Source organism: Scylla paramamosain, chromosome 14, assembly GCF_035594125.1.
Source record: "Scylla paramamosain isolate STU-SP2022 chromosome 14, ASM3559412v1, whole genome shotgun sequence".
In the NCBI taxonomy this organism is placed as follows: domain Eukaryota; kingdom Metazoa; phylum Arthropoda; class Malacostraca; order Decapoda; family Portunidae; genus Scylla; species Scylla paramamosain.
This window is the reverse complement of record NC_087164.1, coordinates 19694923-19713655: the sequence shown is the minus strand read 5'-3', so window position 1 is coordinate 19713655 and position 18733 is coordinate 19694923. Positions and strand designations below refer to the sequence as shown.

The window sequence follows — 18733 nt, the reverse complement described above, 5'->3', positions numbered from 1 at the left end:
GTGATGCCCTATGGTGCCGCACTACAGTGCTATGCTACAGTACTGCACCTTGGTGCTGCCCTACAATGTACTGCTATGGTGCCACCCTTTGGTGACTCTATGGTGCCTACCTATGGTGCCTTCCCACAGTGCTAAGCTAGGATACTGTACTTTGGTGACACCCTAAGGTGCTTCACTACAGTGCCACCCTATGGTGCCACACTATGGTCCTGCCCTTTGATGACGCCCTACAGTGCTACACTGTGGTACTGCCCTTTGGTGATGCCGTATGGTCCCACCCTACAATTTCGCCCTACAGTGGTGATCTTTGGCGATGCTCTACAGTGCTATGCTACAATGCTGCTCTTTGGTGATACCTTACAGTGCTGCCCTACAGTGCCCTCTTCTGTGCTGCCCTTTGGTGATGCTGTATGGAGCTGCCCTAAAGTGCTATGCATTGGTGTCGCCCTTTGGTTGTGCCCTACATTGCTGCCTGTTAGTGATGCCCCACGGTGCTGCCCAACAGTGCTAAGCTATGGCACCATCCCTCAGTGACACCCTACAGTCCTGCTCTACATTCCATCCTACAGTGATGCCCTACTGTGCAGCCCTATGTTGAAGCGCTACTGTGCCACCGTTTGGTGTTGTCTTACGGTGCCACCGAAGGATATCAGTGGGGTACCAAAGGATACCAGTGGCATCTATTTGTTAATGGGGTACTAAAGGATACCAGTGGGCATCTCTTTATCAATGGGGAACCAAAGGATACCAGTGGGCAACACTGTAGGGTGTCACCAAAGGGCAGCCTAGTACAGATCCACTGTAGGGTGGCACCATAGGGTGTCACCAAAGTGTGGCACTGTAGGACCCCACCAAAGGTTGGCACTGTAGGGCAACACTTTTGCATCACCAAAGGGGTTACTGATGGCTGAAGGAAGAAGAATCATGTTTATAACAGTAAAACACTGAAACTAAAGACCTTACTGGTCTGATGATGAATTTGGTAGATGATATGTACTGATACATACATATAGTCATTGACAACCAGCAAAAACTCCCATAAGGTGAGAACAATCACAACTACTCTATCCTCTTGTACAGTTAACAAAGCAGTATCATGAAGCCAGCACAGCAAGATAGTAGCAAGGATACTCTCTTGATTGATGTAGTTTTTCATAAGGAAGAACCTGAGAAAGATGGTGTTGTATATGTTCGAGTATTATTTTATAAGCTGTGGTGTGAAAGTAGGGAGAATGAATGAACCATGGTGAAAGTGTAATGTGTGTCTGTCAAGGGGTTCATTTGACTCAGAGAAGAGTCGTAGTTGAGTGAGTGGGGAAAGGAAATCACTCTACCTTGAGCAGTTGAACTATCAACACCACCACGCCTTACTGACCTGCATTTACACCAGTGGATTATCATGGATCTTACATTTCAGAATGAGGTATCAAGTGAAAGTGACACTTGAGGGGGAGGTGAGAGGAATGTATTGGGTTGTGTGTGGTTTCATAAGGATTATTCTGTGAAACTTGGGTGATCATTGTTTAGATGTTACTGAATGACTTCCTTACACAGAGACCCAAGTTTGCTAAAAGACTGCTATAATGATATTTGAATAAAGCAGATTTTTAGATATAAATTATATGGTATTTTCCACAAGTAGCTTTATTGAAGCCTTTTGGTAAATTCTTAACAGTAAAGGTCCTGTGGTCAAGGTGTGCAGCAGGTATTGTTGGTACAAGATTAATTGTTTGCAATTGAAAATCTGCAACTCACTGCTATAGCAGTACAAAAGACTGTCACAGTCCTGCAATGTGGGCATGTTTGATATTCAAAGGTTTCATTACTTAAACAAGTTTTGACTTTAAATGTTTTATTAAAAATTGAGACATTATCACTGTAATTTGGATAATGTTTTGCACTCTAGGAGTATACTTATTCAGCCATCTTAATAAATATAATATTAAGACTTTCCAGATAAAATTTACATAAAATAATCATTATATACAGTCAACACATAATAAATAAATTTCAAGAGCTTCCACTATGACATTTGGGCAGACATGTTTCCTTTCTGAGACACAGCATTCTCAATGACTTGCTTCAAACTGAGAAAGTTCAAACTGTTACCTGAACAGGCAGTCCTACAAACATGTTACAGTTAGTCAGTAGCCAATTTCTCAGGATATAGAGAGAGCATATTTTTGTTTAGAACATTCTGTACATCTGAAACTTTGCAAAATCTTTGAGTGTTTCTGAAGGGTATGGAGAAAATTGGTGAATCCGTTTATATAATATGTTGATAACGTTTATGCATTAAGTTGAAAGTGTGGTATGTGAAGTATAAGAGGAGAAAACATTAACTATATTTTCAACATACCAACATCAACACCAAAATATATAGCTGTACAAAAACATCTCAATCATAATTCAGAAACACATCCAAAGATTATTTATTGAGGCCATTCGACACTGACTTGCCTGAGGCAGGTTTGAGATTGGCTTTCTACTCAAATGACTTTCAGATACATGAAAACTTCACATTGTATATCAATTTTTTTTTTTTTTTTTTATGGCAAAAAGGTATGTACTATAGAAACATACTTTCCCATTTTGGTAAAATTAGTAAAAATACACTCAAACATGACTCAGGTACATCAAACCCTACAAAGTAATGTTTTAACATTCAGCATAAGGTTACAAAAGCATGACAGGTTCAGCGTTAACTGTTATTGTGAGCTACCAAACACACGACACAAGACTGGACTTCACTTTATTGTTTCCTCTTCAAGAGAATGTTCTTGTATAATTTCAGGTAGGGAAACCTTTACTTCTTGATACATTCTACACTGCCACTATACAAGCTTTAAACCATTTATTACTCATACTATTCCAATGCATTCATTATCATGGGAAGATTGACCTTATATGAGATCATTCTGACTTAATATAAATATAATGTATTAAAAATCCTTAAAAATAATTCATCAATTTTTCACATTAATTCAAATTTCATTTTTACAGCTGGCTGTGTATATATATATATATATATATATATATATATATATATATATATATATATATATATATATATATATATATATATATATATATATATATATATATATATATATATATATATATGGTGTCCAATTGCATACAACTGTTATGAACTGAAACCTGTCATAATAATAATAAATAAAAAAAAAATTAAATAATAATAATAAAAATGAAAATATATAAAATACATAATTGAGCAAAAAACTGATCAGTAATATGCATTTTTCCGGACAGCTATTGAGCAGGTGTGATAAATTAATTAGGTGATGAAAAGGCCATATCAAAGGCAACTACTGTGTTCAGCTGCCCTCACAAATGTCTTGATGCAAGATTAAGTATTCTCCTGAAGGTTACTCAGGGTATTTTTTTTATCAACTAATTATTAAAAAAAAAAAAAATTTAATATTGAAATTCATTATTCCATAGGTAGAAAAAAAATTTATCTGACACAATATGCCAGGAAGCACCGGGTAGACTGTATGACCAAACCCATGAAGTCATTTATCCAGTAACTGATACTCTTCAAGGTTTTACAGCTATTTTGACATTTGTGCATTGATCATGTAAATTATTTCTATTAGTACCTTAAAAATAAACCTTTAGAAATAAAAGTACCAAAATGGTCTTGTACGGAGTTTAAGGTCATCTGTTGCTGGATAATGAGGGTGTTGGTATGTATGCACTTTGAGCAAGGTTAAGTGATGGGTTATGAAGGTGTGCCCTATGCTCAGAAGCTTTTAAGTAGATATAGTGTAAGGAATAATTCTTTAGGTTGCTCTTTGTGCTCCACCCCTTCCCAGAACATTAAAAATAATGTTGCAAACATGCTTTCCATTAGACTTTTAAGAAGAGAAAATTCATTGAGAAAAAATGCCTTGACCCTAGATGAAAGCGTCATTTTTAAAATTACTGATGTAAAACTGAAATTTGGAATTACAATAGCTAAAATTTTAATTACACTTTTAAATATATCTATATTTTGTATATATGTCAAACAGTGGTAGGCAAAAATCTACATCAATGATGGTGGGATGAGTAAGGGAACATCTAGTGTTAGGCCACAGTAAATTATAAGCTGTACAACACTAATGATGTATATTCATTGGAATTTACCTGCAATTCTTTGTACCTCAAGATTTCACTGAAATAATAGCACTGTTGAAAACTGCTGTGTTATATATATATTGCAATGACAAAATATATGACAACACTAAAAAGATGCACATAGGATGCAGACCTGGATGATAAAATGTGTCCAATCATGGGTCAAGATTCATTTTCATGTCTATACCAAACTCGCTGGACCCAGTTCTTTTTTCACTTTCCTATCAGAGGATGGGAGAAAGCACAACAAACATATTTTGATTATTGCACAGGATCACGTAATTAATTCGTAGCAAAACAATCTTTGACTTGAAAAAGAAGAAGAAGAAGAAGAAAAAAAAGTGGTGGTATACTTCTAATTTTCAATGATAGTTATATAAGGAAACCTTATTAGATTAGGATAATATATGTTACATAGAAACTACCACCAATAATTACTGTAAACATTTCTCTGGTCATAAAATGGGGATCTTTCTACTTGCAAGTAGTGAATAAGCTTAGCTGCTCCAATAATCCTTAAAGCAATATTTAAGTATTACTAACCCCTCAGTCATTTTGATGTATCCATTTGCATTTAATGCTAAATGTTAAATCTTAAAATAATTTAAGTTTTACATCTCTTAAGATGAAAATTTTTGCATCTGATGAAGTCAAACTATGCTAGAGTGTTTCTCACAAATAAAACAAAATAATTAAGATTAGTTTTAGAATTTCTACATCTGGGTCATATCACAGCCAATCACACCTGCTGATGCTTGTCTCCACTGTTTGTGGGAGCTCCAGCCTCCTGCACTACAACATTGCTGCCTTCCATTCAATATCCAGCGATAACCTCACACAACAAAAGCAGTTACAAGAGTCTTGTTGATCACTTTCTGAAATTATTGATTTGCTGCCTTTTTATCTTGTGGTACATACTGGCAATACAGTATCATACTTATGAAGCATAGCTGAAAACCAGCCTAACTGCTATTATATAGCAAGGAGCTTTTTTTTTTTTTTTAAACTGGGCCCTGCACACAATACAAAACTTTCTGAGGAAGTCTGAAGTCTGATGAGCACTTTCAAGATCACAGTTCTCCACACGTGAGGATGGTGCTAAACTGCACACCTTCATTCTGAAATTAAGCAAACTTATGTATTTCAAGTTTCATCATATGTAAATTATTTTACAACAAATGCTTTTCAAAACTGGATCTTTCAATAGTACATCCAAGCCTCAGAGTGACCTGTTACATCAACTGTTCATAGCCCTATGTCATCACTACTAAATTGGCCTATTGTCATACTCTTGATTCCAGAATTGACACACCAAACAGACACTGGGTATACAATATGTGTAATGATAAGGTAGAATACTAATAATAGTTGCCCTGTACATACTGAACTCCTACTTTTAACATGCAAACATACATGTGAGCATCTTATGAGCATCATGTTAGTACCAGGAAGAAAATACCTGGGTATGTATGAACCTGAAAGTTTTTATCATCATACAATGTGCTGCTTTTCCTTGGTTCTAAACAGGACACAAGAAGTCTTTCCCTCTATCCTAATGAAAGAGTTATTTACTGAAGCTGGCAGTGAATTACTATTGTACAGTGTGATCATGTAGATTTATAATTAGAGACTGGCATTTATTTTATTTCAACAGTGGTACTAGGCAGTAGTTTGAATTAACAAATATTTAAAAAAATATTTCAGTGGCTCTTATTTCATGACTCATCAAATTAGTATGCAGTTATTACTTGAGATGAAAATATGCAAACTAATTTTGGAGTACATGAAATTCCTTTTAGGAATGCATACTTTACAAAACTTGATGTATATAATATGCTTGAAAGGAAAAATTTCACACAAAATCAATTATTACAAAATATCCCAATACTTAATTTGTCACTTGATTTCTAGTATATATATTTCACAAAGCCCCACCAGTACTGTTGCTAATGACATTCAGCTATAAAATCAATCATTTAGGTAACAGGTGTATGGAACTTCAACAAAACCACAAAGTACCATACATAAAGCCAGCAAAGTGTATTACAAAATTTCTGTGATAGTAAATTTACCCTTATATTATGAGGTATAACCTTTGAAAATATACTGTAGCAGCATTTCTCAGGAAACATGTGCAATTAAGGATACCAGTGTTGCTGTCTATGCTAGTACAACTGGTGTGCCTGGCAGGGCTCACAGTGGCCAGGCTCAGGTCTGGTCTTATTTTAGGAACATGTTTTTTGAAAGATCTCAACATTAGTAGTGTGTTATGTTGCTATTTATCAAGGTATATAATTCTAAGGATGTTGCACACAGTAGCAGGCATCATGGTGTCATAAGTGAAAAGATGTAGGAGCTAGAATATAGCAAATATACCAGGTTTATCAACTCTGATATTTTTGCAACAGCTTGGGGACTTAATAATGTTGATTTTATATATATATATATATATATATATATATATATATATATATATATATATATATATATATATATATATATATATATATATATATATATATATATATAAAATGTAATTGAAAAATTTGGCATATTAAGTAATATCAGCCAGACTTCAGTGCCATTATGAAACCTCGGACACGGCTCATTGATGCTTTCAAGCACAGAGGAGGACTATTAATTGAATTATTTTGGTTCCTCTCGATGATTTAGGGTCACTGGGCACACCTACTTATTGGTGAACTGATCACGTTCCAATCTGCTTGATGAATTATAGTGCTCATTCAGACTTACTCAGCTAATAACAATACTTGGTTAAACTTACCCAACAATCACAGTGGCCATTCAGATTAATATGATCTCAGCAACTTAACAAGTTGCCTTTTGAACAATGACCACAGAAATGCATCCTATCTTAAGCAATATGAAATTACATCCACAAGTTCAACCTAAGTCCTGTTACCCTAATTACACTCCTAGTCTCCATTTAATAGCCTTGGCTGTTGCATGTATTTTTTACAACTTAGTATTATACAATAAACAATAACTGTTTAGAGCCAGGGTTTTAAGCCATGGCTGTATTTCTAGAGAAAGAAAAAAAAACTTCATTAACCAGCAATGGAACTCTACATTACAAGCCTCTTACATCACTGATCATGCCTTAGAGACCTTTACAAGGCCAAAAAAAGGACTGCTTCATAGAAACACTTAGATCTTTGCTATGAAATGATCAAATCATGTAGGAGGTGTATGACTTAAGGGGTTTATTGTCCTGTTCTAAACAAGACAAAATTAACATCATCCAAGCACTGCATATGGTTCATTAGTGCAGGTTTCTTGCAAGATGTGAAAAACAGACCTTTATAGTTTGACCTACCAAGAATTTGGATTACCATACCCTTCCCCAGCAACCACGTCACCTAGGAGGTGGATGGACGTGATCACCCTTGGGCAGTGTTACAACAGCAGTTAGCCTAATTGAGCACATTCTGTAGAACAATAACAAGGAGGGAACAAGACACCTCATTGATATAGGTTAATTCACCAATCCTGAAAATATATAACAAATCTTTCATATGAGGCTCATATTCCATTGGCATCACTTGCACTGTGGGCCATGTAAATGATCCTGAAAGTTGGTGAACTACTCTAATCACAAGATCTGCTACACATTGGTAAGTTTGCTTGGCACTATGCAAAATCTCAAATTCAAGAATGCTCTACTGCTCACTTTACTATCTAAACATTTTATCTGAATTGATTAATAAATTCTAACACCTTTATCGATGTCAACATGAATGAGGGCAACTATATTCCGGGTAATGGAAAAAGCTGTGCCATGGAAACCTACCAACCGTGGTTCATACTGTATATACAACAAATGCACGCAGCAAAAAATAGATATATGTATATGTATTTCTATTTATATAGTAGTCCAACAAAATACATGCCAATGCAGTAATAATACATATTATGCTTTAGTCGCCAATGTGAGCAATCTGCAGTTTTCTGGTGATCGTACCTTTGTCAAAACATCAGACGTAATACTTGTAACAAGTTTGTGATATTCTTACTGATGGACTACTTACCTAACCATTCACATGCAGGGCTGTATCTATTCAGAATTTTGCATTCAACACAAGACACTGTACATGAACAACAAGCCTGTCACATGGTAGTACTGTTCGCATCTGCCCAAGGCCTTGCCAACATGTACACAATTCTGGCTGTGTGCTCTAAATCCTCAAGAATGGTGCAGGACTCAATAATCACACCTATGCTGATATTGTGTACATAGAGGCTACCCTTTTCTCTGCTCAGGTAATTCTGTCTACATGGATATTTTTCACCTTTATGCACTCAATATGTAAATATATTACAAATTTCTCTTTTCAGAGCTGACAACTGCTTACCACTGGTAATATATGAGGAACCTTGCATTTTCTTATTACAACAAAGTTACTCACATTTTATTTAACATTCAGAGAACTTGTTCACTTACTGATGTTTATGTATCTTGCATTGACTGTAAAATGTTTGTCACCATCAAAATGCAGTTCTTTGCAGTGGGAAGCATTGTTCAGTGCTGAAAAGAAAGTAAGAATGCAGTCTGAGAGCCTTACATCATGCACTAGCTTATGGGACTTTGAAATGGATGTTGGCGCTGTATTTGAGGTCTGATGTTTGGCAGACTAAAAAAAAAAATAAATAAATAAAAAAATAAATAATAATAATAATAATAATGATGATAATCATAATAATAATAATAATAATACCTTGGCATCATGTTAACTTGTAAACTGCAGCCAGACCATAAGATGTTCTTTCTTAACAGTGTGTGCATCACTGCTGAACTACTGAGCCTCACCAGACACACACAAAAAAAATATATATTAAGGCATTGGGCCTATGTATCCGGAGATTTTGTTAACACAAGGAAATATATATGGAATGTCATTCTGAATGCCTATCCATATTTTTAAAACATACAAAAAAACTTATGCTCCAAATAGGCACTCGGAATCATAGACCTCCCATATGACCTTGTACTGAAAATAAAAGCTGCTGTATAAAACCCTATTTATCTAACAGGATTTATCATAAGAAGTTAAAAGTTTGGCCACATGATGGTTAATCTAAGGTTCATATCAAGCATTTAGTATATGTATATATATTCTATTGTTTGTCAATTAGAAAATTTACTTTTGATGAATGTCCTTGTTGCTGAGCCAAGAGAATATTTTTGGAAAGGGATGTCTCTTACAAACTTGCTTAAAAAAACTTTACAATGGGTGAGCCTTCCTGACAAGACAACGTTTCGGTTACTTTGAGGTTTGGTGAAACTTCGGTATTCTCATTCAAATGAACCAGTATTTAATTTAAGATTTTGTAATTAGATTAGTTTACCAATTTAATCTGGAATCTCACTGATTGTGGATATTCAATTCATGAGGCAATGACAGATTTAGCCAACTTTATAAACTTAATATGGAAAAAAAGTAAAATTCCATATATTCTTGGGGATAATTATCTACATAATGAGACTGTTGATTTGTGCACATTACTCTTGAGTGTTTTAACCAATGAGGTTGTTTCTGTATTTTTATGTGTACAACATACAATTTAAGCTTCCAAGAAACTTGTCATATAGGCACTGCCTGAGGAGTTGTATGGATGCAGTTGATATGACAGTGTCATGAGCTGTGGCATAGACTGAAATATATAGCATGTCCCTTTCTTTTCTGAGACTGTCTTAGGTGATGTGCACTAACTCTTGTAAGTGTTTTTCACTTTCAGTTTAGGGTTAACATTAATATTTAGAAAGCTAAATTCATTTGTATTTTGCCAATATAGAATAAATGCAAATGTATAAGAGAAAATTTATATAATATTTTATAAATGCTTGGCGGTAAGTGAAACTATAATCAACAGGGCTTGCAAAGTTTCACCATACGTAAACCATCTTTGTACAGTGGAGGCAGAACAACTCCTCCATCAGCCACTTTTTTGCCTTGTCATACTGACAGTTCATTTAGTACTGTATTAATACTGCAAAATAGTATGTCCTATTCATAAACATGGACAAAGTGGTCTTAGTGACTTTCACCTGAGCAACCACTTATTTCACTAAACTACTGCTCATTGAACATGGCCCCAATTACCTGAGTTTTACTGCAAAGAGATTCAAAGCAAGTCATGAATAGATAATTGCTAAGAGTTATAGAATGTTACTCTTAGCAATTAATTTCATCCCTTTCATACAAAGTAATCATGTGGCAAATTTTTCAACTTAAAATGGCTAGTCCTTGTTAGTAATATACTTTAGAAACATGTATGTGTTATAAACTTATTGGTATGTATGTGTGGCTGAGCTGAAATTTACTATTCTAAATATCCCAGCAGTGGTAAGCTCAGCATGTTTTACTGTATTGACTGGAAAATAGCTACACGTATAACAAGAAATCATCAGAAATATTAACACTTTTTGTATTCTTGATACCTGTTGAGTGAGGTAGAAGACAAGTAGGTATATGGGGGATAAACTCAAATCTTCCAAGTACATTAAAACCTGTACATAATGTTGTAATACACTTCAGTTGTTGAGTTTATGGCCGGAGTTGGAAGGTTATTGTACAAATCACTGTCACTTGAGAACCATTATATGCAAATTCCTACTTCTATGTTATACAGCAATAATATTAAGCATCTTATTCTGCCTATAACAACAAAAATAAGAATTTTGCACATGAAACTTCTAGAGCGAGGATTTGGGCAGTATGCGAGATGAGGTCACTCTATGATAACTGTCACATCTGCTCTAAGCTACAACAATAAACATTACCTAGTAATGATCTCTACAGCTGGAACCTTTATCAGGAACTTGCCTGGATTACTTGTATGTATATGACATTTTTGTAATAAAAGATACTAAATGCCCAGGAGAAGTTAAGGAGCAGCTCCCAAAGAGTTGCCATGTTCAGATTCATGGTAGTTTGACAAGCTGTTGTCAGATTCCTGAAGTGATGAGTGGGATGGTGCAGGAGAGGTGATAAGGGAAGACAGTGGTGAGGTGAGGCTTGAGGTCAAACTTACTCCAACTCCACTGCTGCCTGTGCTGCTACTACTGATACTCTGATTTTCTTCCTTATATGGCAATGGGGAGAACAGTGTCTGATAAGCACTACTGAACTGATCACCTAAAGGAGTAGGGCTGTAGGGCTGGGGATATAGGGGAGGATTTGAATATCCACTTTCATCTAGTGGAGATTGCCGATGGTTTGGGTACGAGGTCTCTGATAGCTGGTGGTCCAGAATGTAGCTCTCCTGATTTGGGATGTATGGCGCTGGTGAAGGGGTTAGGTTCATTGCATGTGGAGATGGGCTTGATATTTCAATGGGGCTCTGGGACAGTTCCAAAGATTGTGGGGAATTGATAAATGATGCTGGAGGTTTCATTTCCTGATAATTATTCAGTAGGCTGTTGGAAGAATTGATAATTTGTGTTACAGTAGAGTTTGGGCTGTGACTCACATTATGGGATATGTCGAGCATAGTATGCACTGATTGGCTCAAGTTTGGGGACTGCAGAATTCCGGGAGATGAAGAAGGCTGAAGCATATTGTGTGAAGACTCCATCATACTTTGTGGAGACATCATACTCTGGGGTGACTGCAGCATGCTGTGAGGTGATGGTAACATAGAATGGGGTGAATGTACCATACTGTGAGGAGATTGCACCATGTTATGAGGTGACTGACTGGGCAGTGGAGGAGAGTGAATCACAGAGCTTGATGCATGAGCAGCCTGAATAGGTGAATTTTCAGATTCCATGCTCAATAACATTTGTTTCATTTGCTCAAGTCCATTGCCTTGCAACATTTGCTTCATTTGCTCAATGTCCATTCCATTCAGCATCTGCCTTATCTGCTCTCCTGTCATTGCTTCTACTTTACTTTTCACATCCATTAGGAGAGCATCATTGTTGTTATTCATGTGAGATACCTGGCCAGTTATGGCTGGTTTTTGTCGTATTGCCATGCTTTCAAAGAGCTCTGAGTGATGTCGAATCTCTTGAAGTGAGTGAATAAGTCCATCAAAGAGAGATTTACCAGAGGCTTCACCATACTTCCAGTATATGTAATGTTCCAATATAGTTTGATAGATTTCCTTATTACTTTCTTGACCTTCAAATCCCAACACAATTATCAAAACAATTAGATACGCCATTCTAGAATCAACATTGAACTGACGAAGAAGACCTAGAATCTCCTTGAACTTGGTGAATACCTCAGGTGACTGTGACTTTTTAATCATATCAATGCTTGTGATCATTGGTTGAGAGGGATTATGAACATTGTGATAGGTGCCAGTTTCCTCATTTATAAAGCTTGAAGCAAAAACAAGGGCAATAACTGTAATGTTTTTCTTAAGTGCCAGACCCTGAGATTGTGGAGGCAGAGAATTGAATTCTGCAAATTGCCGTAGAAACCTTGTCAGTCTTTCTGCAAATCGCTTGTATGTTGACATGACATCCAAGGGTTTGGTCGTATTATATGGCAATTGTTGGTCAACTAATTTTATGTTACTGATCACACGTGTCAGTATTTCGACCTCTGTAGCATCCAGGTATTGTGGAGAGGCTGGGTTAAAGACTCTTTCCACAGGTACAATCTCTTCTTCATTTTCCCTCTTAATACCTCTACACATAGTTCTTGTTGGACTCTCATGCTTGATAGAGATGTGATGGTGATCCATACTTTCTATTGTTTGGTGAGAAGAAGGTGGAGGGATGGGGCCATACTGTATTGGGGTAACTGGCCCAGAGATGGGAGTAGATGGGGAACTATTTGGAGAGGAGCCTGTTGATCCCAAGTCAACTGGTTGAGATGGCCGATGATAGGCGAGGGAGGAGCTGTGGGTATTTTGGCTGTGAGACATCAGGTTTTTTGAGGCAGTGTTGTTGGTGTAGGTGGACGTTTCTTTTGAACATTCGTTTGGGGAGAATGAGCCTGATGAAGGTCCTCGCCCTCCCCCACAAATTTCACCTCTGTTTCCACCACCGCTGCTACTACTGGTGCTGCTGCTACTGCCGCCGCCACTGCCTCCACTGCTGTTGCCACCTTGCTGGTACATCATCCTTTTTGTGAGGCGAGTCTTCATGAGCTGCAGCCGTTCTTCTTCGCTCATCACCCATGACTTTGTCATACCAATGTTTTCACACTTGGCAAACCTGTTAGAAATAAAAATGTATCTGAGAAATAAGGAAAAACTAATTTAGATGCCATAATACACATACATGACCATGTTGAACAAATGGAGATTAAGAAAAGTAGCCTATTTCTTCAATGATTAGTTACTTAAGAAAAGGCATAAAGAAATACATTTTCTGAATTTCAAGTAGGTAATTTTGAATATTTTCCACTGCTTGAATAACTACTGAAAATAGGTGTAAGAGAGTGCCTTGAACCATTTGAAGGACTTTTTTTCTCCAGTTCATCAAGTGTCCCACTGCATTTGTAGAGTATGGATATGAATTTCTGATAAAGTACAGGCTATAGAGGTTATACTTCAACTGAAGCCTCTGGATTACCAAAAAAAAGGCATGCCCTAGCACAATAGGAAGAGAAACAACTTACTGGCCCTACTCTTTGTCTGGGAGGCAAGAGCTGGTGGCTTTGCAAACCCTTAAAATTACTTCCAGGCAGATGGAGACTGATCCCGTGATTTGCAATATGAAGACTTAATTCTGGAAGGTCTTTCAAACAGTTGAGTGGGTGCACATAGCAGCACAAATAACATCAAAGATTTTCTTCAATGTGTTGAATTTAATTATTTCTAAATGACTGCAGTTGAGTGGAACACTTAAGAATTACCTATGACTAGTTTGTCCTTCATATGTTTTAAATTTTCTTCCTGGTCTTTCTTTACATGGGAGAGATGAGAGTGTAAAATCCACATGATCAGCAAGGGGCAGCACACATAAGCAATACAATAAGATCATAGCAAGTAAATCACTCTCTTAGGACTGTGATATATTTCTAAACAAAGATTGGTGTTGATTTTTTTTTTTTTTGACTAAAATCTAAATATTGTGCACTGAAATTAGAAAAATATATTACAGCACAGATTCTGCCACCATTGCACTGAAGTAATGTCAATTACACAGCCAAACATTATACTGTTCTGATACACAACTGATAAATTACATGAAAATTAGAGGAAGAAATTATAATGAAAATGTAATATCTGTGAGGTAACAATCTTGGGGTTACATGAGCAAATGAGTGAGGAAAAATATGAATAATTCAAGGAAAAGCAAAGCTGTTACATATTTTCTAGACATGCAAATAATAAAAAGAACTAAAATTTCATGTGATAATGTATTACTTCCACATAGTATAAAAAATGTATCACACGCATTTTTTCCAATAGCACTGTTCAGTAGCAGTGTTGTGGTTATGTTCTCTGTTTGCTCTTAGTTTCCTAGGGCCAGCTGGTTCTTGGAAAACACTGAAAGCAGCCACTGATCTGCAGTGGGCAAGTCATTGACAGTCTATATTAGTATATTGCACAAAATTCAAAATAACAAAATCATATATTCCTCAATTTTACATTTTATACACCAAATGCAGCAACTGAACACAAGAATCAAACTTAATTTGATTTTAAGGTTTAATTACATGTCCTAATTATGGATGTGAATAGCATCTCACAAGATCCAGAATTTTATAATACTAGTATTTATCAGCTTCATCCATTGCTCATCTACAGACAACTCTTGCTCTTTTGTACTGGCTGGTTTCTTGTCTTCTTACTAACCACTTTTGTGTCCATATCTTCTGCATTTTTTTTTTTACTTATGCTTCATTCTGTAGGGCAAGTGGATATAGTTTAACACATAAAAGTGCATAATCATCACTCAGATTGATTTCCATGGTTTGCTAGCACCAGATACAGTCATCTCTGTATTTATTTATATTTTTGTTATGGTGTGAAGCCTTGGGTGCTGTGTGCTATACTTCTGAGAGCCAACCAGCCACTGAAAACTGATGGCTCCAGTACTGAAGGCAATGCTGTTGAAAAAAATACATGTGTGATATAATCTTAGAAATGCCAACTTTGTCATGAATGGTCAGGCTTGCTCTTTTAAAAAACTGATGAAGGCATGGATATATGCCAAAAGCTATGCCATAGGGTGCAACTTAATTTACAGAGCCTTGTGTTATTCAAAGTTCAATTAGTGATGCAGCTGTGTAAGCCATTATTGAGAAAAAAAAAAATGTGAGCATGTCACTGACTGAGAGAGAGAGAGAGAGAGAGAGAGAGAGAGAGAGAGAGAGAGAGAGAGAGAGAGAGAGAGAGAGAGAGAGAGAGAGAGAGAGAGAGAGAGAGAGAGAGAGAGAGAGAGAGAGAGAGAGAGAGAGAGAGAGAGAGAGAGAGAGAGAGAGAGAGAGAGAGAGAGAGGAGAGAGAGAGAGAGAGAGAGAGAGAGAGAGAGAGAGAGAGAGAGAGAGAGAGAGAGAGAGATATCTGCTTCATAAAAATACCAGCATGGAAGAAGCTTGAGTGTAATGTTTGTTATTGCAGTGATTAGAAAATCATCATTGAAAGTAGTTTAAAACTTATCATTTAAATTTGGACCCTTGTCCTGATTTAGGCTATATTGATAGAGGATAGGGAGAATAATACTAACCTGCAATACTTGCAGAACTTTCTGGATGCAATTGATATAGCACATTTCTGGTCTCCACCACAGCGAAAGTGCTTATATGCATCATTCTGTACTGAACGTCGGAAGAATGCCTTGCAGGAATCACATGACAATCCTCCAAAGTGCAGAGACTTGGCAATGTCTCCACAGACCTGCCAAGCAAAGAAGATGAGACATGGCTCTCAGTGGGAGAAAATGTATTCACTGTCAAGGCTGCTCTATTATCAGTATCAGTTACAAGGCTAACATCTACTATACAAGTTCATTTATTGAAAAGGTGGACCATTATGAAAACAAATTTCTTTGGGACATTTCTAAATAAAGTAGGTACTGTAAAAAAAACTGCAGAAATATTGAGAAATATCTAAAGGAACATACCATATTTTCAAATAAGACAATACATGAAATTTGTGTTGAACTTGGCCATCTCTTTTTTTTAATATTAAGTATGTGAGAAGTATTGACAACACAAACCTGACACAAGCGCACAGGCTTCCTGGATGGTGTGTCACCACAGCCTGACACAGAGGTCGGAGGGTTACGAGGCCCTACAGACATCTTGGCTGTGCCACCACCTCCAACACTTGTTACCACACTGCCACCACTAGCCACTCCAATAGCACTGTTCTCCTGCCCTCTGTTGGAAGAAATAAAAGTGTTAAATTAAGGCGTAGATCAGCAATTAATAGTATATATCGTGTGTGTGTGTGTGTGTGTGTGTGTGTGTGCGTGTGTGTGTGTGTGTGTGTGTCCTTAATCTTAAATAATGTAATATTTCAGTTACTTTTCTCTGTTACACAAATATGAACTCGAACAACTAGCATTTTACGAGTCACTAAATGAATTATTCCCATACAACACACCTGACCACCCACTGACCACCTTGCTGTAATACTGTAATAGGGCTTCACCACCGTAACTACGTTCTGCCGAATCACTTCCTCCCTGATTCACACCCACTTGTACAATCAAACTGTTGCACGCCCACAATCTCCATCATCGCGTTACAACCCCTTGTCCTCGTGATCACCCCATGCCTTCCTCGTCCTCACGCCCCCGACCCCTTTCTGGGCTGACCACCTGTCGGTTTAATAGTGCCCAGGAATGTGTTCTTATGCGGCGGGATAATCAACGCCTGGACAGTCCCGGACCAATATAAGCGTAAGCAACATCCGTAACACACACACACACACACACACACACACACACACACTATCTTACCCTGAATTTAATCCTTCAGGTAATATGCATTATCTCTCTTCATAATGCAAACAAAACAGACTACCATTTATGGGATTGAATGGACTGCCGATGTCAATCATAAGACAGACGGGCAGTATACATTGCGGGCGAGGCCTATACATGTGGCCTCAGGTAAATTCCATCACGGGAAGAAGAATCATTATATTATTATAACAACACACCACCACATCCCGTCCGCCGCCCCTCACCCTCAACCCGCGGAAAGGATGACGGCAGAGGGTTCCAAGCTGCGCCTGCCATGTTGCTGTGGCTCCGCCATAACCGCGTTTACAGGCCTTGGCCAGTATTCAGAAACACTTTGCTCTCTCACAACGACTATTTTCAAAGGTCACAGATGATTACCTGGGTTCTCAAGAATGTTTCTTCTTTTATTAACTTAGAAATCTTGTCAATCGGTCACCAAGACCGCAAAAACACCCTTGAAAGCCCGTGTAGCTGCAACTACAGCCTTTTGAAACTAGTGAGGCTGAGGCGCAGAAGTGTTCCAGAATACTGGCCCTGGATACAAGTCGACTTAAATCCACTAATTTGCGCTTTTGCCTCAATCTTAAGTCCCTCTGACTTCACTGGAATCTGTAAGTTAAGTTTTGTTGAGGATATTATCAGCAGAACAGAGGCTTTTAGATTGAGGAAAAATGCTGAAAAGTGGAAACGAGAATGATGTGTTACTTAACTGTGGTTATATACTTCGCTTCAACTTCAGTCACCTAAATAACAGAAATACCTGGAAGGGTTGGAATGGATGAATGAAATGAGTCAAGCGAAGTGACTAATATCAGAAGTGCAATGAACATTAGAGTCAGGAGATTGATATCATGATGTATGGGGATAATATAAAGACTACTTTAGGGTATAACGAAATAGCTGAATTGAACGGGGTGTCCTATTTTACGTAATAAACGTGTTCACCTCTCGTGTAAGACGTGGGCTTTCATAGCTTTAATTGATGCTTGTCAGGCAAGTATACTCAACTGGGATATTTCAGTGTATTCGCTGCAGTGAAGAGGTTTAAAAGCTGCGTGTTTCCGAGTTACACTCCCGTGAGTGCGCAGTGTTGCTGCGCAGTGTTAAAGTAGACATTTCACTTCATTATACTACCATAGGTGGTCATTGCAAGTTAACCATTTATTTCTGTCGCAATGCGACGTTAGGCGCTGGGATTTAGTTACTTGGAAACAGAGTTAAGTATATTGTGATGAGAGCTTACCGAGTGACCAGTAACAAGGTTAACCAGCTCCATCAAATTTCATAATTAGTTATAAAGTTCTTGTAGATGATAAGTTTTGCAAGTAATCGAAAGCATTCGCTTCAACTCAACGCTACCGCATCCAAGTTCACCAACGCGATTATATCTTTAGGAGAAGGTCTTCAATTAAAATACCACTTGTGAAGGTAAACACCCTAGGGGATTAATTAGAGACGAACATCATATGAATACGTAACAGCTCGGACTCATAAAACTAACCATCAATCCTAACTCCCTCTGGCTTTCTTCTCTTATTTGAAGTCGGTTATCTAAATGCTGCACCTCATAGTGACAGGCTTCGCCCATAGATCCTCCGTCATTTCACCGTCCTAGACACTACAATGCACACTGTAATAGTCGTAGAGGCACCGTCAGCTTCCCGTACATGAAGTATGAATTGCACTTCAACGA

The 18733-nt window shown here is 37.3% G+C and overlaps 1 protein-coding gene across 9 annotated transcripts in view; it reads right to left on the bottom strand.

Annotated features, from left to right (window-relative positions):
* Nucleotides 1-1835: 1835 nt before the first annotated feature.
* Nucleotides 1836-18733, bottom strand: part of LOC135106983 (uncharacterized) — a 97770-nt gene continuing 80872 nt past the window's right edge. For 7 of the 9 annotated variants that reach the window (XM_064016469.1, XM_064016470.1, XM_064016471.1 and 4 more), the window contains 4 exons: nt 16288-16450; nt 15796-15965; nt 8606-13333; nt 1836-5261 (listed from right to left, as the gene is read on the bottom strand). In XM_064016469.1, the coding sequence (XP_063872539.1) occupies nt 11050-13333; nt 15796-15965; nt 16288-16450 (2617 nt within the window). In that variant the 3' untranslated portion in view covers nt 1836-5261; nt 8606-11049. The remainder of the gene's footprint in view (nt 5262-8605; nt 13334-15795; nt 15966-16287; nt 16451-18733) is intronic. The other 2 variants (XM_064016476.1, XM_064016474.1) reach the window with 2 other exon arrangements.